This window comes from Coniosporium apollinis, assembly GCF_000281105.1.
Source record: "Coniosporium apollinis CBS 100218 chromosome Unknown supercont1.16, whole genome shotgun sequence".
Taxonomy (NCBI): Eukaryota; Fungi; Ascomycota; class Dothideomycetes; genus Coniosporium; species Coniosporium apollinis.
Genome location: NW_006913278.1, coordinates 487,295 through 505,839, shown reverse-complemented (window position 1 = coordinate 505,839; position 18,545 = coordinate 487,295). Strand labels below are relative to the sequence as shown.

At 50.6% G+C, this 18,545-nt stretch overlaps 7 protein-coding genes across 7 annotated transcripts; 4 read left to right on the top strand and 3 right to left on the bottom strand.

Moving 5' to 3' along the window:
* Window positions 1-4,745: 4,745 nt before the first annotated feature.
* On the top strand, window positions 4,746-5,735 carry W97_03941 (uncharacterized protein; the record flags this gene model as incomplete). The annotated part of the gene is made up of 1 exon (XM_007781835.1): window positions 4,746-5,735. One exon carries the CDS (start codon window positions 4,746-4,748, stop codon window positions 5,733-5,735), a length of 990 nt encoding a protein of 329 aa, XP_007780025.1.
* Window positions 5,736-6,513: 778 nt separating this feature from the next.
* On the top strand, window positions 6,514-7,834 carry W97_03940 (galactonate dehydratase; the record flags this gene model as incomplete). The annotated part of the gene is made up of 4 exons (XM_007781834.1): window positions 6,514-6,689; window positions 6,741-6,850; window positions 6,920-7,031; window positions 7,078-7,834. 4 exons carry the CDS (start codon window positions 6,514-6,516, stop codon window positions 7,832-7,834), a joined length of 1,155 nt encoding a protein of 384 aa, XP_007780024.1.
* Window positions 7,835-8,005: 171 nt separating this feature from the next.
* On the bottom strand, window positions 8,006-8,901 carry W97_03939 (2-deoxy-D-gluconate 3-dehydrogenase; the record flags this gene model as incomplete). Its single annotated transcript, XM_007781833.1, has 3 exons — window positions 8,006-8,440; window positions 8,503-8,715; window positions 8,770-8,901. The coding sequence occupies 3 exons, from the start codon at window positions 8,899-8,901 to the stop codon at window positions 8,006-8,008; spliced, it is 780 nt and encodes a 259-aa protein (XP_007780023.1).
* Window positions 8,902-9,535: 634 nt separating this feature from the next.
* W97_03938 (2-dehydropantoate 2-reductase) lies at window positions 9,536-10,713 on the bottom strand (the record flags this gene model as incomplete). The annotated part of the gene is made up of 4 exons (XM_007781832.1): window positions 9,536-10,126; window positions 10,183-10,385; window positions 10,438-10,586; window positions 10,673-10,713. 4 exons carry the CDS (start codon window positions 10,711-10,713, stop codon window positions 9,536-9,538), a joined length of 984 nt encoding a protein of 327 aa, XP_007780022.1.
* A 630-nt stretch (window positions 10,714-11,343) lies between these two features.
* Window positions 11,344-13,138, top strand: W97_03937 (uncharacterized protein; the record flags this gene model as incomplete). Its single annotated transcript, XM_007781831.1, has 4 exons — window positions 11,344-11,493; window positions 11,563-11,631; window positions 11,691-12,136; window positions 12,214-13,138. The coding sequence occupies 4 exons, from the start codon at window positions 11,344-11,346 to the stop codon at window positions 13,136-13,138; spliced, it is 1,590 nt and encodes a 529-aa protein (XP_007780021.1).
* A 1,264-nt stretch (window positions 13,139-14,402) lies between these two features.
* On the bottom strand, window positions 14,403-16,043 carry W97_03936 (uncharacterized protein; the record flags this gene model as incomplete). Its single annotated transcript, XM_007781830.1, has 1 exon — window positions 14,403-16,043. One exon carries the CDS (start codon window positions 16,041-16,043, stop codon window positions 14,403-14,405), a length of 1,641 nt encoding a protein of 546 aa, XP_007780020.1.
* A 331-nt stretch (window positions 16,044-16,374) lies between these two features.
* Window positions 16,375-17,932, top strand: W97_03935 (uncharacterized protein; the record flags this gene model as incomplete). The annotated part of the gene is made up of 6 exons (XM_007781829.1): window positions 16,375-16,433; window positions 16,491-16,644; window positions 16,704-16,809; window positions 16,863-16,935; window positions 16,990-17,581; window positions 17,642-17,932. 6 exons carry the CDS (start codon window positions 16,375-16,377, stop codon window positions 17,930-17,932), a joined length of 1,275 nt encoding a protein of 424 aa, XP_007780019.1.
* Between the last annotated feature and the right edge of the window lie 613 nt (window positions 17,933-18,545).

Sequence of the window (18,545 nt, the reverse complement as noted above, 5' to 3'; positions counted from 1 at the left end):
TCGTTGCTGACCACAGGACTTCATCGCAAGGCAATACCAGGCGCATTTCGTGGGTGGCCATGATCATCGAGTGTCCAAACATTGCCGCATGAGTGGAGTCAATCATGAAGGCGGCAAAAGCAACTCGTCTTGTGGCTTCCCTCCTGATCCACTCATCCCACCACGGTTCGGTAAAGGATCGTGCCATGCTCTCGCCTTCAGAAAGATTCTCCTGATAGCTTGGAGGCGAGTCTAAAGGAGACCTCCCTACTAAGAAGCTTCCTCTACGCATCAATGTGATTGTCGTCGCGTGGTGGATGTGCGCTCGTTCATGGCAAGTCCTTGAGGCGTAGGTCTTTTCATAAGTCTCAAGAAGCAAGAGGGCTTGGAATACCCAAAGATTGTCGGATTGTATGTGCATACTGGCGAATATCTCCCATCGTAAATACCATGCTAGAACGGTTGCGAACTCGGTTGTGGACTTCGCCTCAGCATCGTCATCTGATTTGATAGAGCAAGTGGAGCCGAGGATCATGATCGCAATAAGGAGGAGATTAGGAGTCTTATTCGGGGAGAACGTTGGTGAGTGTACTATATGCATTGGTTATTAACGTTATTCTCTGCAGAATGATAGAGTTCCACATACAGATGGGTAGTTGAGAATGAAAGTTTTGCCAGTAACTGTCGATATGGCTTTGCATCATCTTCCTACTCATAAGATGGAGATCCTGAGAACGATCTCCTCCGAGGACAGAATCTTGGTAATCTGCGACTGCCGTGTGTTTGTTGCCACTAAGTCTGAGCTTTACGAGATCGAAAAGTTCTTGACTCTTCTCGTTTGATAATGACGTCGAGGGCAAGTTGATCTCGCATGATATTTTGTTCGAAGTGAAGAGAGTTTGCGGATGATAGCTCTCACTGAAGATGTTATGATTCGGATTTTCAGAGAATTGACCCTGTGTGTTTGAATAGCTGAATATGTTAGCATGAAACACATCATTGAGTCTCAAATTGAGCTTTGGCCTAGCATAGCCAGGGTGAAATATTACCTTGGGAAATGGTTTACGGCCAAGTTATCGTTGTTTGTTGATTGATCAAGATTATTTCCACTGAAGAGAAATTGGATGAAATCATCAGGTATCGTAAACGGCGAACGAGCGTGGCTGTCACCACCAAAAACTGGCATTCCGGTCAGAAAGGGTGCGTTGTTTCTCCACGTATCAATATCTGGAAGTTGCTGCTCCTGCGGAGTAGTGGGATTTTGGTGCATGTCGTAATACATTGTAGGCAGTGGGCCGTTTCCTTCGCGGACTGAGAAGGCAGCTGCTCCCTGGGTCTGAGTATGCTGCGTTGCGGAGGGTATGAGGTCTGTAGCGTATGGTGGTGGAATCTGAGGCTGCCTCCCCTGATCCAATGTGACCTCTTCAGCATATTCCATAGACTCTAGAGACTGTGTCGAATTCTGTGAAGGAAATTAGACACCAGAATATGACGCAATCAGGACTAATATACTTTACGTTTTGGTTGATTGAAGAACGATTGCCTTGCTGCTGCAGATATTCACTCATGTGACGGTTTCTGTGTCGACTGTGTAAATCCACACGGACGAAAGTGCGGTTACAGCGCGGGACGTCGCATCTGAATTTCTCTTTTGGATCATGATTTAACTGATGCCGGCTGCTACTCATCAATCATTAGTATCCTAGGTGATTATAAGCCGAATTTTGACAGAAGAAATCTTTTTGTCTGACTTACAGATGCTCTGCTCGAGAGTACAGCTTGCCGCAACTGTCCACTGGACATTGATACTTCCTGGATGACCGCCGGTGGCCTTGTTTCCGAACAGTGGATTGTGTCGGCCATGTCGATGTGTTGTCTTCGCATTCCAGACTCGTTCGTGTCAAGCTCATATTATCGATCCCATATGGAACGGCCATGATGAAACAAGGCTTAGATGAATCTGCTGAGGTGCAAACTTCCTAGATGTAGCCGGCCACTGACGGCAACTTCGCATAACAAGGCTATAATTTGTTCGGCACAAGAGTAACAAGGGAAGCGAAAAGCAGGAGCAGAAACATAGTCCCGCGATGGAATCTTAAGCACGGAAGAACGTTCAATGCGTGGAAGGCAACACCCGAGACCTGTGGGCTACGGGGATCTGACTCGTGGGCCGAAACGGCAAGCATATTCCGTGGGGGGTTCCAGATCGTTTTTTACACGGATTACTCCACGTCCTCCTCTCAGCCAGAACGCCCGAAAACGCCACCGTTCCACGAGGGTTAGCTTCGGCACTTGTACAGCTAAAGTCTTGTGTATACATAACTCTCCCCAAAGCCCATCGCCACCCATTAATCTATTATGATATACTTATTTGAGAACTCACACCATTACATAAGAGCTGAATATTTGCGGAGTAGCTTGATTGTACCTACTTCGCCCATAATCATCAAGTCAAGCCTTCGGTGTTAGACTCCGTCTTGTTGAGACTATAGTATACGATGATGTTGAAGCATTGAATGTAACTTACCCCTCAACCATCTAGGGAGTAACGAGTGACTTATGTAGAAGATCAAACCGTAGACAGCTTGAAGATCACGAGTCTGCTGTCTGCTGCCGCTTATCATGTGGCTCAGCACATGTGACTCAATTCTAGGTAATTATCCCTGAATTCCAACACGCCTACCCTCTCCAAAAGCGTAGGCTGGAGACATGAACTCTCCGAAGGTTTGATAATCCGAAAAATCACAGACATGAGCTCCTGCAGATGACGCTGGAAAGTGAGACTGTGGTCAACTAACTTGGGTCTTCTAAAATGCCGTGCTCATGGCTGACAAAAATTCCGCGAGGCCAAAAGCTCCAGGATCTGGGCACTTCTTCCAGTCATTTCCACCTACATAGACTGAGCGACTCAGACTCGCTTCCATTCCTTTCGTGCTCTCACTAGTGACTACCCTGCTTTGCCGCCTCTGCTGCCTTTGAGACATCTTATGTCTTTGCCACTGTCTTAACAAATGGTTGTAACGCGTCCACCAGCGTACGATCTTCAGGTTTTGCAGGCGTATGCTTTCCCGAGCTCCTCCGACGGAAACGATGTTGGAGGAGACGAGGTTGGCAACCTATGAAACTTCATCTAGGGAGGCTCTGTTGAGGTTCTTTCGTTAGCTGCTTTTGCTTTCCATAATTCAGAGTACTCGCACTTACTCGCCCTGTAGCCGCCAAAGGACCAGCAACCTTCTGCACCAACACCGCCCCAGCGATGCCTCTTCTCCCAATGCTCCCACCTCTCGATCTCCCAACACCGACATCGTCACCCACAACCAACATATCAACCTTAACACCCCTCGTTCTGGCCTTCGCAACCGCCACACCGAAATGCAGCGCGTCACCTGTATATTTCATCACAATAACTATGATGCCCTCGGTGTTGTCCACATATCGTAGAAGACATTGCTGAATCTGCTCTGCTGAAGGACTTGCAAAGATTGATCCTGCCACAGCACCACTTAGAAGCCCATGGCCGACGAACGCTGCGAAGGAGGGTTTGTGCCCGCTACCGTTACCAGAAGTGACTGAGACCTGGGGTCTCTTGGTCTGTTTGATGTAGACGATCTCGTACTTGCCGACGAGGGCTACAGAGGGGGTTGTTCGAATGAGTGACTTCAAGCTAGCTGTCACCAACTAAGTCGATGGGTGGAGGAAATGCTTTGCTACCCTGAGGTCAGTTTGAGGGCACTAAGCTGAGAACTGAGATGCGAGAATCCTTACAAGTTATAGTTCCTAGGCTTCTTGATATCTTGCTATTGTGGTAACCTGCTGTTTCAGGACTGACGATGCGTCGATGCAGCATTTACTATGTTATAATTCATGCACTAAGAAGTCTTTTAATTTACACTTTAAAACCAGCTCTTAAGAAGACGATCAGCCCCAGTTCAAGTATCCCAGATCGCAAGCACTAGCTTCGCCTCAGCATTTTTGTAAGAATTCCACGTTCCTGAGATGTTCCGCGCTTTGCAACATGATGCAGCAACTACAAGATTCTTGTTAAGACGAGACTTTGGGGGTGGGCCGCCGCACAGGTCCGGAGCTCTGGACCTCTGGTTCCTATCTTCAGGACCCTCGGGTAGAAGCGTGGAGGCTGTGAGCCCCATGATCTTCCAAACCAGAAGGCGAACTTCGGGGGAAGCGTGGGATCAATTGTCCGCAGGTTCCACTACAAGAGTGTAGATAACACCCCTCGAGCCTCTAGAAAATATTCAACTATTGAAATGTGGAGCATAAGCCAGGTATTGTGAGGCCATAGCACTAAATATGGGGGTAGTGCCCCCAAAATTAGTCCTCCCCACCCTCTGGATTCTCCACTTTACCAACCAAATATTGGCGTGGTTCACATATTACTTGAGGCTAGATCATGCTATCGTGGGATTTCAATGGCGGAGAAGCTGACAGCAGTTATGCTGCCGATCCTTCGGCTCTGTGCAGAGCATCTCCGGTCAATAAGCCCCAAAAAGGTCAGCTTTTCGGAGGAGCTAGTATCATGACTATGAAAATATAGTGTACTGCCGATAACCATTTCTTGGACACTTATAAGCCTGACTTCTCTCTGGGTCCCTGATAAAGTACCCACACAGAGAAACTTTGTTGCCTTTCATCGCGGTTTTCTTTTATATTTTTGATTATTTGCCTCTTAGCAAACCTGAGTTCTTAGGATATCCAGAACTGCGTTTTAGAACTCTTGGTTCATCTCCTCTGCTCCTCAAACCGACAGGATGGCACCATCAATTATCGAGCCCCTAAATGATCACCCAAACGCCTCTCCTGAGGTCTTCCCACGAAACGGCCACGTGAAGCTGACTCCCGGCTTCTACGTCCCAACCGTCGCCTTCTTCTCACCAGAGGCAGAAGAAGTCGATGTCACAACGACGAAGAAACATGCCATCCGCCTCGCAGAAGCCGGAGTCGCCGGCCTCGTCACCCACGGTAGCAACGGCGAAGCTGTCCATCTCTCCCACGACGAACGAATCCTCATCAATAAAACAACTCGAGAAGCACTCGACTCCATCAATCGCCAAGACATGCCTCTGATTGTGGGCTGCGGCGCTCAATCAACACGGGAGACGATTTTACTCTGCAAGGAGGCCGCAGCATCGGGAGGTCAGTTTGCGCTTGTTCTCCCACCATCCTACTATGGTGGGCTTTTAAACGACGAGTTGATCCTACGGCATTTCCAAGACGTCGCAAATGCGTCCCCAATCCCGATTATGATATACAACTACCCTGGAGCCTGCAGTCAGCTGGATCTCAGCTCGGAGGCTATCCTCGTATTATCACAGCACGAGAACATCGTCGGGGTCAAACTCACGTGCGGGAATACTGGCAAGCTTGCGCGGGTCGCGGCCGAGGCCTCAACTCCCTTCTTAACAATGGGAGGATCTGCTGACTTCATCCTACAAACGCTTGTTGTGGGCGGACATGGGATTATTGGCGGTTTGGCAAACGTGGCGCCGAAGGCTTGCGTGAAGGTCATGAAACTGTATGAGGCGGGTAAGGTGGTGGAGGCCAGGAAACTGCAGCAGACTGTCGCAAGGGGAGATTGGGTTGCCATTAAGGGCGGGTTTGTGGCGGTTAAGGTCGCCCTGCAAAAGTATCATGGTTATGGAGGATTGCCGAGGAAACCTTGCGCGTTGCCTGCGAAGAAGGATTTGGAGAAGATGAGTTTGGATTTTGCGGAGTTGATGGAACTGGAGAAGAGTCTATGATTCAGATGACATGTTGCAGGCGTTGAGTAGCATACGTGAATTGGTTGAATTTGGGGGATCTCAAGTGGTGTTTGAGATATATTTGAATGAAGCTTGACGTCCATCACAGATATCACATGAAGGGACCATTCTTCAGGGCGCTTGCAGTTAAGCTGAAGGCTATGTTGATTCGCAACGACTCAAAACCACGAGCCGGTGTGAACGTCCCCGAAACCGGGTCAGTTGCGCCATGCCATCGGGCTCTGGCGGTACTCGTATTGTGTGCTACTGTGCGGAGTTGATGGGGTCCATAGTGAGACATACCGCAAGAGCATACGAAACGAAAGGCAAAGGCCAACAAGGACTAACATGGCCAGAACGACGGCTCGGATTTCAACATCCACAAGTAGGTGCCCCCGTTTGTAACGTACGCTCAGCAGCACATGTGGATGATAGCATACCCGCACCCCACAGCCCCCACAGCCCCCACGAGAGCCAGTAAAAGCTTATGCATGCACTCCTGTTTTTGGGCTCGGCTGCAGGGCTCCCTAGCGTGGCGTCGTCCCGCTTCCCCACACCCCTACATTAGTATTGTCAAGGATTATTCAGACCCCCACGCTCCGACTTCAGGTGCTTTGGACCTCCGGTTTTGTAGTTAGTAAAGGACGACATCTTGAAAAAATTTCAGCGGAGTAGAATAAGACAGGTAAAGCTTCGGGTGAGATTGCAATCTTCTACACTTCTTGACTCCAACCCTTTCCACGCGCTTTCACCTAATCCTTTCCCACCAAACATCACAATGGCCCCAATCAAGAGCATAGAATACTTCCGTGTCAAGCCACGCTGGCTGATGGTGAAGATTATCGATGAGAAGGGGCAATATGGCTGGGGTGAAGGTACCCTCGAGAGCCACGATCTCGCTGTTGAAGGGGCGCTCGACGAGATGATTGTCCGACTTATTGGGTATGAGGCAAAGTAAGTGAGCGCATTGACTGGGAACTCAAAATGGATTACTGACAATCGCAGTGAAATCGAGCACATATGGCAAACCTTCTGGAGGCATGGTTTCTACCGTGGTGGTCCGGTGTTCATGTCCGCGCTCTCTGGAATTGATATCGCGTTATGGGATCTCAAAGGTATGATTTCCCCTTACTTCACAAGACCTTGGTGTTTCCCAGAAGGCTGACAATTCAATTCCACTCCAGGCCGAACTCTGGGCTTCCCCATCTATGAATTACTCGGTGGAAAAGTCAGAAACAAAGTGCAGGTCTACGCCTGGATCGGCGGCGACAGACCCGCAGACGTCGCAACGGCTGCGTACGTCCCATCTCTCACACGCGCACCCCCTCTAACATTTCCTCAGCAAAGCACGCATAGCCCAAGGCCTCAAATGCGTCAAAATGAATGCCACTGAAGACACCAACTGGGTGGACTCTCCTTCAATCCTCGACGCGACAGTCGAGCGCCTGAAGATTGTCAAGTCGATGGGGCTGGACGCTGGACTCGACTTCCATGGCCGCTTGCACAAGCCGATGGCTAAACAACTCGCCAAAGCGTTGGAGCCCCATCGTCCACTGTTTATTGAAGAGCCGTTGCTTTGTGAACATCCAGAGGCTATCAAGCAGTTGAGCGACAGCACAACGATTCCGATTGCATTTGGTGAGAGGCTCTATACGCGCTGGGATATCAAGCGCTTCCTTGAAGACGCCAGCGTCGACGTCCTGCAGCCCGACATCGCGCACGCGGGCGGAATTTCCGAAACGAGGAAAATCGCCATCATGGCCGAAGCGTACGATGTTGCCATTGCGCCGCACTGTCCTCTCGGCCCAGTGGCATTTGCTGCGTCGCTCCAGGTTGCGTTGGCGACTCCAAATTTCGCCATCTTGGAGATGAGTCTAGGGATGCATTATAATACCGAAGCAGGGGATGATATTGATTTACTTACATACATGAAGGATCAGAGCGTATTTGATATCACGGATGGGTATGTGAAGGCGCCGACGGGCGTGGGGCTAGGTATTGAGATTGATGAGGAGATGGTGAGGAGAATTAGTAAGGATACGAAGCCGTGGCAGTGCAAGGAGTTTTTTGGGCCGGATGGAAGTATTAGGGAGTGGTAAGGGACCAATTCATGATAGCTGTTTCTAGATTACAATATAGATATTAGATCGATTTTAGATTTGAAACACCTAAACGGAAACTACTGATTATTGAAACTCATTAATTTTTTGTTTAATGGTTTCACTCTAGATCAACGAAGATGACACAGTAATCGACATTCAGACTCATATCTATCGCCCCATCCAACCCCCATCAACAGTAAAAATTTCCCCACTCACATATCCAGACGCGTTGCTCGCTAAAAAAACTACAGGGCCCTTAAAATCCTCCGGTTTGCCCCATCTACCCTTTGGGATCCTTGCCATGATGCTCGCCGCCCTCTCTTTATCATTGATCAAAGCTTCGTTCATGTCCGTTGCTACATAGCCCGGCGCAATCGCGTTCACGTTGATGCCTTTGGACGCCCATTCGTTAGACAGCGCTTTGGTAAGTTGTGCAACTCCGCCTTTAGCTGCGGCATACGCTGGCACAGTCAGTCCGCCTTGGAAGGAGACCAGTGATGCAACGTTGATTATGCTGCCGCGGTGGGGGCCTGGGCGCGTGAGCATGTAGGCTCCTATGTCACGGCACAGGGTGAAGACTGTGGAGAGGTTGACTTGAAGGACCTACAATTCCATTTCATCAGCATGTATAGCCCAAAGTGATTCTGTGGTTGAAGATAGCTCACCTCATCCCAATCTTTCTTTGGAAACAAGTGACTAGGATGGCGTCTTTGGATGCCGGCGCACGTCACTAAGATATTGACATCATGGCCATCATCAAGAATCTTCTTCGTCAACCCAGATACCTCCGTATCTGAGGCCAGGTCTGCGGTGTAGATTGTCGCTTTTCGGCCTAGCGATGTGATTTTCGATTTGGTGGTTGTGTTGCTTGTGTCTCTCTGCCGGGGCATTAACTATGCGTTCCAGGCATAATAAAGATGGATATCGAGCACCTGAATCAGGATGATATCTGAGCCTGCTTCTGCCAAAGCAATGGCCATTTCTGCACCGATTCCCCGTGTGCCGCCTGTAATCACGGCAGTGCGGCCTGTGAGGAAGAACATGTCCATGACTGAGGTGGACATCTTGACCTAAGAGACCCCAATAGGTTTTCAAGTTTTTCCCAAAAGTACCAAGAAGATAAGATCGCTCGTATGCCTACGTTTAGCTATACGGGGTATAGATGGTTATAAATTGGAAGGGAGCTTTACAGCTTCTGCGATATTCGACATGTGCGGGAAACGTTTGGGGAGCTTCAAAGTCCGCTGTCGAGCAAAGAAGCACATCGGGAACGGGAGCCTTCCCCCACCCCTCCACTAGCATCATGTAGAGTCGGAGTTGTGCCGTAGAAGCCGGGAACTGTCATGTTGGCCAGGCGCCACCACGATGCGGGGTTGCTAGATATAGAACCCCCACACTTATTTTACGACAGGCCACAGCCTATCCGTGGAGGCTTTTTTAACTTGGCACCTTTTCGTTTTCGGCGTTTTGGCATCCTAGATTTACTGTTTCGGCCTGTGGAGAAGAGCAAACGGAATAGGGACTCGATTTCTGGGCAGCTGGGAGAGATCCCGCGGAATGTAAACAACACCAGCTTGTATTCTCATCACTTCGTAGCTCGCAAGGTTTTGTGAAGGAATAGACCTTGTGAATTGCGTGTTTTCAGCCAGGATGTAGCATGGAAGCGTTATCAACTGTTAAAAGCGTGTAATTTATTTCCTACACTTCCGCTCTGTGCGAACTTGATTCCTGCTCTAAATACATGTTCAATCCAGTAAGTAGCGTGTAGACGGTGGTAATAACAGGCACAGCTATCCCAAACTCCTTCGCCTTCCTCACTGGGGTGCCCAGAATGATCTCCACCTCCATCTGCCTCCCTGCAACGCGGTCCGCGTGCATACTACTGTGTATCCCCGGCATCTTCAATATTTTGTCAATGAGTTCGTCGATGAGGTTGTATGATAACGGCACATCACACTTCCCTGCGACATCAATGACTTCCTTCATCAATTGACGGGTCAAAGCGTTCCCGTTCTCGGACTTGAGCCACGATTGCGTGTCAAGGAGGGTCAGGGTGGTAACTGAATTCCACGCCGCGTTCCAGACGACTTTTTCCCAGCGCTTGACTTGCATATTTCCCTCCACATTGAACGGCGTCCCGCCTACTTTCAGCAGCACCGTAAACGTGTCTAGACGACCTTGTTCTACGCTCTTGTCGAGCTTTGGGTTAGGGAAGAGCCCGAGCTGAGTATGTTCGGATCTGGTGTGTTTGATAACCCCAGGGGAAGTCTGGAGAGCACCGACCCAGGTCTATGGGATGTCAGATACAAGAAGAGGAAGCAAGAAAGAGAGGTAGCGTGACGTACCACGCAGGTGATGATCGTGTTGTCTGGAAAGGTGTTACGGAAGGGTTCTTCGTTGCCAACTCCGTTTTGGATAATTACGAGAGTAGTTTTCATTGCATCCACAGCCGGTGCCAACTGTACGGATACGGTACTCTGCGCAATGGCTTTGTGCGCGCACACCACGTAGTCGAATGTCTGTTGTGCTTCTGCAGGGGTTCTGACGACTATAATCGCTGTGAATATTGCACAAAAAGCTAGTCGGTAGGATTGTTGTACCTTTATAAGGGCGGTAAGTATGCGACCCGTACACTTCGCTGTTGATGGTGAGGCCATTGCTTTTGACGGCATCGTAATTTGAGCGCGCGACAACGGTCAGGCGGACGTTATCTGACTTGCTGAGGACGTATGCGTAGAATGAGCCAATACTATGATGCCCCGGTCAGCATCGCTCCAAAGCGTAGCTATCGAGGTCGTTGAGGAAAATGTCACGATGTATGCAAAATTGACCTACGCTCCGAGGCCAAAAAGTAGCACATCAACCTTTTCGCTCATTTTTGATAGGATCGGGTCCGAGCGGGAGTGCTAGGACGTGAAGCGTGGAGTGTAGAGTTGTAGGATGCTAAAATCCCGCGTGGTGAGCCAACTTCGGCCTAAAATTGGGGGTCGAGCAAGTGGATGCAGAACCTCCACATAAACGAAATAGCTTCAATTCCTCGCACGAATAAGAGACCACCGACCCATAAAGACGCTGTGGGGGCGAGTTGTACCCTGCGCGGGATTCGGTCACCTTCCCGTCCACTTATGCGGATGTGATCTTCCAGCCAGCTTACATCCAGCAAGTGGCGCTTTTAGTGCACAATAGCGCCGCCTTACCCCAACACCCAAGGCATAGCGGACATCTAGGGGATTGCATTGCGATTGCTCTGCGATGGCCTTCTACCCTGCACCATTGCCAACTGCCGCATAGACTTTTCCGTCTTGAGGATCTATCCTTGACATACTTTAGCTCTTCTGTGGGGGACAGCACTAGGCCCCCGCCCCCGCGACGAAGCAAACCCTGGAGCACTCCAGCAGTCTTGGACGAAGGTATATATTCCTCCTTTATTCGTCTATTAATGAGCTCTTCTCTATCCATCACGAATAATTTTCACCATCCCCATATGAGACTTCCTACATACTTCAATGGCAGCAATCGGCATTAATCGTCAGACCGAGGAAATGTCATGGGTATCTGCCGATAGCAAGATTAGCCATGATCAGATTGAAGATGTCGAGTCTGGTGCCAAGCGAGTCCAGCTCAATGAAGAGCGCGTGATTCTTACCGAGCAAGACGTGAGTTTTGTATCTCTGAGAAACATACTTGCGACCAGACTTTCGTACTGACAATTGCCTTATGAACAGAACAAGTTAATCCTCCGCAAAACAGATAAGGCAATTCTCGTTATCCTCGTCTGGGTGTATTTCCTCCAAGTTAGTATCCTCTCTTATAAATGCAAGGCTCTAAATGAACAAAATCTAACATCATCTAGATTCTCGACAAATCTGTCCTTGGATATGGCTCCATCTTCGGTCTGCGGAAAGACACCGGTCTAGTTGGCTCGCAGTACTCCCTCGTCGGCTCAATGGCACCTATCGCGCAACTCTGCTGGCTGCCCTTCGCCTCTATCTTGATTGTCAAGGTTCCGCATCGCATTTTGATGTCCGCACTTGTCTTCGGCTGGGGTCTTTCGCAGACTTGTATGGCAGCCTCGAAAAACTACGCCGGCCTCCTAGCCACGCGCTTCTTCCTCGGTCTTTTTGAGGCTGCATGTCTACCCCTTTTCGGTGTTATTACCAGTGAGTGGTACCGTCGTGCAGAGCAACCGCTGCGTGTTGCTGCTTGGTACGGAACCAATGGGCTCGCGACTATCTTCGGATCTGCGCTTTCGTACGGTCTGGGACATATCCCCTCTAGCACGCTTAAGTCGTGGCAAATGTAAGCTCGACTCCCTCCTAGGTTCATCCGATCAAGCCAAAAAACCTCGAGTTCAACAATAACTAACTCCCGTCTAGTATCTTCCTGTTCGTCGGTCTTATCACAGTCATCACCGCGCCATTCGTGTACTGGAAGCTCGACAACGACGTTGAGACTGCTCGCTTTTTCAACGAGAAAGAGCGCGCTCAAGCCATCGAGCGCCTTCGCGCAAATAACACTGGCATCGGGTCCCATGAGTTTAAGTGGAGTCACGTCGTTGAGGTGTTTGTTGACCCTAAGACCTATCTTTGGTTCTCCATGGCTCTTCTACTTAACGTCGGCGCAGCAGTAACCAATGTCTTCGGTCCCCTCATCTTGTCCGGGCTCGGATTCGACAGCTACGTTACCTCTCTCCTCAACATCCCCTTTGGCGCCGTCCAATTTCTTGTCATTATTATTTCTTCATTTGCGGCGCAGAAGGCGAAGCTAAAGGGCGCTGTCTTGGCTGTCCTCATGCTCCCTGTGGTCATCGGTCTCATTGTCCTCTACGTCCTCCCCCGAACGTCAGCGAACGTTGCCCCAAACCTAGTAGCATTCTACCTCCTCGCCTTCCTCTTTGGCGGCAACCCTCTCCTCGTCACCTGGCTTGTGGGAAACACTGCCGGAACAACCAAGAAGTCCGTGTTGATGGTCATCTACAACATCGGAGTCTCAGTCGGGAATATCGTTGGACCCCTCCTCTTCACCACTGCGGATGCGCCAAGCTACTTGCCAGGGCTGCGTGCTGTGCTAGGGATGTTCATTGCCATGGTGGCGTTCATTTTTGCACAGTGGGCTCTGCTGATCATGATGAACAACAGCCAAGAGAAGAAGCGCGTGGCCAATGGCAAGCCGGCGAAGATTACGGACAGGTCAATGACGAACACTTATTCTGCTCAGGATGAGATTGAGGACGGTAATGGGGCCGCGGCGTTGCATGATCTCACTGACCGCAAGAACGATGAGTTTGTGTACATTTACTAGTGAAAGGGTGATCTGGTGTTAGTGGCCTGGGTTTATGACAGGGTCCTTTAGCAACTAAATGCATCTTATTTCAACATAGTCTATTCTTACTTGTTGTGTTATAAGCACTTTGGACCAGCTACAGATACTCTTCTTTATTTAGAATCGGATATAGAAGAGCTTTCAAGACTGCGGCCTTGACTGATTTTTACGAGGGAGCTATGTAGCGTTAATTATATTAGGTCTTGAGGTCAATAATCATGATAGGATCGTACCTTACAGAGTTGTAAACAATCCTGGAGACCATTTCCCATCCGGGCTGCCAACCATAGGCGCCAAAAACTTCTGTCATATCCAACCACGGAATCCCGAGTCTGAATTGTCCACGGGACGCCGATTTATGTGAACGCGAGCGCTCCTCTAGAATATCGCGGACATCGACCCGGTCTGTTCGATGGCTTGGACTGCGCTTAAATCGCCAACACGCTCACAAGGCTGAGCTGGTAGTTTACCCTAAGGGGAGGAGCGCCGAGTTTTTCGGAACCGTCTGGGACTGGACGACATTCACTTCATAGGGAACGGTGCCCTCTTACTCTCGCTGAAGTGGAGGCCGGGATGGGTTTCGGACTGCATCCAAGGAAGGACGTTGAGAATCGGTAGCATGGACATAGACTCATCGGAGCTTAGACAGACAGCATGCGATGGCACGACCATTATTGAACAACCCTCTTTCTAGACTCGTTCGATCAACCTAAGATATGAATGCTGCGCACGTATATAACTGAGCCGTGGCGGAAACCCTCATCGCATTACTTACATTCCGGACCGCATGTCCAATGACTTGCCACAGCGGGGCGCTGCCGCGCTGATCCATCACACCTTCTACTCTGACCATTTACAGGCTAAAATATGCACGCATAGTCCAGAGGCTCGGCAACTCCACCCACAGCAGCACAGTGCCAGCATGCACCGTAGCGCTAGGCCAATAGCGCAGGGCGGGAGCACCCGGGGGAGCTCCATGTTCTACGATTTGTAAATGCTGGATGCTTCCGAAGAACAGCTCTTGAACGTTGACCGCAGATTCAATGCCTGATAACATCACACGCACGGCTGGGCTACGATCCCGAACAGGTCCCCCTGAGCGGTCATTAATGTACGGAGAGTGAGCTGGTTTGGTCTCTAGAGCTCCACAGCTCGGCTTCTTAGACTCTGTCTCAGATCAGGCGGCCCAGTTCGTGAGGCTCGACTTTGTTCTCAGTATTGTCGGACTCGAGTGTGTTTGGAATCATCTCTCCGGAGCAGACAGATCCATGTCAACTTTCTCGCCCAAATCTCTCTCGTCAAGAAACGTTCTTCCCAGGAGTCTTTCAGGCAGATAGTCCTGTGCAATCTTTCCACCAACATAGTCAGGGTTATACTTGTACTCCTTCCCATAGCCCATCTCCTTCATCAGCTTCGTCGGCGCATTGCGTAGATGTACAGGCACTGGCAAGCCAGCTATGCCCGGCTCCTGCAGCGCCTTCATCGCATTTCCCAGACTTCTGTATACGCGCGTGCTCTTGGGCGATAGGGCCATCGCAACAGTCGCGTGTGAAAGATTAATGCGACACTCAGGCATCCCAATCTTCTCGCAAGCTGTATACGCTGCAGTAGCGAGACCCAGCATGCTGTTGTCGGCCAAACCAATGTCTTCGCTGGCAACTATGATGAGCCGTCGAGCAATGTACAGCGGATCTTCGCCGCTCTGAAGCATGCGCGCGAGATAATAGAGTGAAGCGTCGGGATCTGAGCCGCGGATGGACTTGTGGAAAGCGGAAATGGTGTCGTAGTGTTGGTCTCCGGCGCGGTCATAGACCAGTGTCTGGGTCAAGGACTTCTTGATCTCGTCTTGGGTCATTCCGGGACCCTTCGCGAGATCCATGGCCAGCTCGAGCAGGTTGAGTGCGGTGCGGGCATCGCCATCCGCGAAGGCTGCCAGGTATCTAATCATCCCGTCGTCGACAAGGGTAGACTGGGATGATGTATCCTCAGCTTGGAGCGCACGTTGGAGGATGGTGATGATGTTTTCATTGGTGAGCTTCGCAAGAGTAAAGGTGCGGCATCTCGATAAAAGCGAATCCACAATCTTGAAGCTTGGATTCTCAGTCGTCGCACCTATTAACGTGACCTCGCCAGCCTCCACAGGTCCTAAGAAGACATCCTGCTGGCTCTTGCTGAACCGATGTATCTCATCGCAGAAGATGATCGTCTTCCGGCCCGTAAGCTGTAGTTCGCTTCTCGCTTCCGCGAAAAGCTTCTTGCATTCGCCAACTCCGCTGCTTGTGCTGTTGATCTCGACGAAGCGCGTGCCAGCTGTGTTTGCGATGAGACGTGCTATGGTAGTCTTCCCTGTCCCTGGTGCGCCCCATAAGATCATTGACGGTACACGATCCTGCTCGATAAGCCCACGGATGACGCCGTTTGATCCAACAAGCCCCTGTCCGCAAACCTCATCCAGTGTGCGGGGCCGCATGCGCTCGGCCAAGGGCGCAACCTTACGAAGGGCATTTAGTTTCGTTCTCTTGGGCGCCGGGGTAGCTAAGGCATGGCTTTGAGCGGGAGTTGCTTCGTGTGGTGATAGTTCGACCTCATTTTCCGGCTCTATGCTTCTCTTTTTCCCATTGATGTGTGCACCATCTTGTCGGCCCTCGCCATTAGACGTGCCGTCTCTTGGTCTTGCAAGTTCCCTCCCTCCCGGTGCTGCCTTTGGGGTCGCGGTGGAGCTCAACGCCCGTTTGGCTGCCTGCGGCTGGAAAAACGACGAAACGGGAGAAGCTTTGGAGGCGTCCTCGCTCTGATCGACGACGAGCGCCTGGCATCCTGAGTCGATGTGGGCATTGATATCGCGCTCTTTGACTTGTTTGTCGCATATTGGGCAGGCGATCATCCCGAGATCGTATGCGGACACCCAACTTTAGTACGACGCGTTTAACACAGGTGAGGTTCGGGGGAGACGCGTTAGGCGATGTCGGCCTCTTTTCCGCCGACCTCGGTCGAGATGATGACGGCGGGGAGCACTTTGGACAGCGCGCAACCACGGCAATTCAGTGACTCAGTATGTGGATACACAGCATTGATATTCGTTTGCTATGAAAGCGTTAGGCCGGCCCGTCGTTCTAGGCCTCAAATATAGCATACGACTCCTGCATCCATTACGGTCTCAAGCTGTTCCGGCGCAATACACGTCCAACACCATCAGAACGTTATTCGGGAGCGCGATGCGGTCAGACCCGTTTAAGCCGGCGCAGCGGGTAGCTGGACAGAAGCAAGATGTTTGGTATGCACAGAGAGCCTGATTGTAGAGATTCAGACCGCTAAACATTGCTCTATACAGGTCTATCGTCAATGAAGCCGCTGCCGCTTCGCCCGTCCAACCGATCATCAACATGGGCCAAGGGTTCTTCGGATACAACCCTCCTCAGTTTGTCCTGGACGCGGCAAAGGAGGCACTGGACAAGGTCGACTGCAATCAGTACTCGCCCACGAAGGTGCATCACCACCGCCTGGTTCACAATCGTGCAGAAGAGCAATGGTATAACTCGAGTAGGGACGACCGCGGCTAAAGAAGGCCATTGCGGCCGCATACTCGCCGTTCTTCGGCCGGGAGATCAATCCGGAGACTGAAGTCACCATCACGACGGGTGCGAATGAGGGTATGCCCACGCATCTGCGTAGAGAGAACCACCGGCTGACGTACCTGGCGTAGGCATGCTCTCGGCCTTCATGGGTTTCCTCGAACAAGACGATGAGGTGATAGTCTTCGAGCCCTTCTTCGACCAGTTCGTTATCTCTTCTTGTAGCCGACCAGCCTGGACCCGCTAACCGGCGCAAAGGTACATTTCCAACATCGAGATGCCCGGTGGAAAAGTCGTCTACGTACCCATGCATCCACCCTCAACCGGTGCAGCCAAGACGTCCTCAGCCGCCGAATGGTCGATCAACATGGACGAGCTCAAAAAAGCCATCACGCCGAAGACGCGCATGATCGTCCTCAATAGCCCGCACAATCCGATCGGGAAGGTCTTCTCTCGCGAAGAGCTGCAGGCCATTGGTGACCTCTGCGTCGAGCACAACATCATCATCCTCTCGGACGAAGTCTACGACCGCCTGTATTACGTTCCGTTTACACGGATAGCTACTCTGTCTCCCGAGATAGCGAAGTTAACGCTGACGGTAGGCTCTGGTGGCAAGAACTTCTATGCTACTGGGTGGAGAGTGGGCTGGCTCATAGGACCCGATCATCTCATCAAGTACGTGAGTGCGGCGCACACGAGAATCTGCTACAGTAGTGTTAGCCCGCTTCAGGAGGCCACGGCTATCGGTTTTGAGCAGGCAGACAAGCATGGTTTCTGGGATGAGAGTAAGAAAGAAATGAAGGGCAAGATGGACAAGTTCAACAAGATCTGGGACGAGCTTGGCTTGCCGGTAAGTACCTTCATGAATTCCATGACTGCCCGTCATCTAGTATTGACGGTCGCTCTGTAGTACTCCGACCCCGAGGGCGGCTACTTCGTCCTCGTCAACATGGCAAAGGTAAAAGTGCCCGAAGATTACGATTTTCCGCCGCATGTTGCCGAACGACCGAAAGATTTCAAGCTATCTTGGTTTTTGATCAAGGAAATTGGCGTTGCGGCGATTCCGCCAACAGAGTTCTTCACGCCGGAGAACGCGCACATTGTCGAAGACTACTTGCGGTTTGCGGTGTGCAAAAATGATGATGTCCTGGAACAGGCGCATGAAAGACTACGAGGACTGAAGAAATATATTCAGAGATAGACATGTGCTTGGCAGGATAGAGAGTGTGCTAAAAAAAAATCACATCATGGCAGGCGCGGAAAAGAAGGGACGAAGCTACTCTAGCATTATCATTTATATAGTATAGTTTTACATGTTTGGATATGAAATCCTTATCATGAATCCCGAAGTTTTTGCAAATATCAACTCGGCTTTCCCCGTGGTTCGGATCATTCTCGGTGCTTGTCTTTCGAGATGACTTGCCGTTGCGCATTTAACCGGTCAACTTGTTCCTACCGCACCAGGTCGCAGACATGTAATATGTGACCACTCGGTCCGGTCGATCCATCCAAGGCCTTGCAACCCGTTGCAGCCATCTCTAAGAATGAGCAGCAGTGAAGCCAGACCAGCTGCGCGGAAGTCCCACCGGAAGTCCCGGTTGGGGTGTGAAAATTGCAAAAGGCGTAGAATCAAGGTAAGCTCTCATTTGCAAATCTCCCTTTCTCTAATATGCAACCGTGAATATCATGGATGCCCCAACGTATGCTGTCTAATCGCGTGTCTTCGCCAACTTCGCTCTACTGCATACATAAGCCTCATCTCTAGATGCTCATGCGTTCCTAGTGTGACGAGATAAAGCCTGCCTGTACCAATT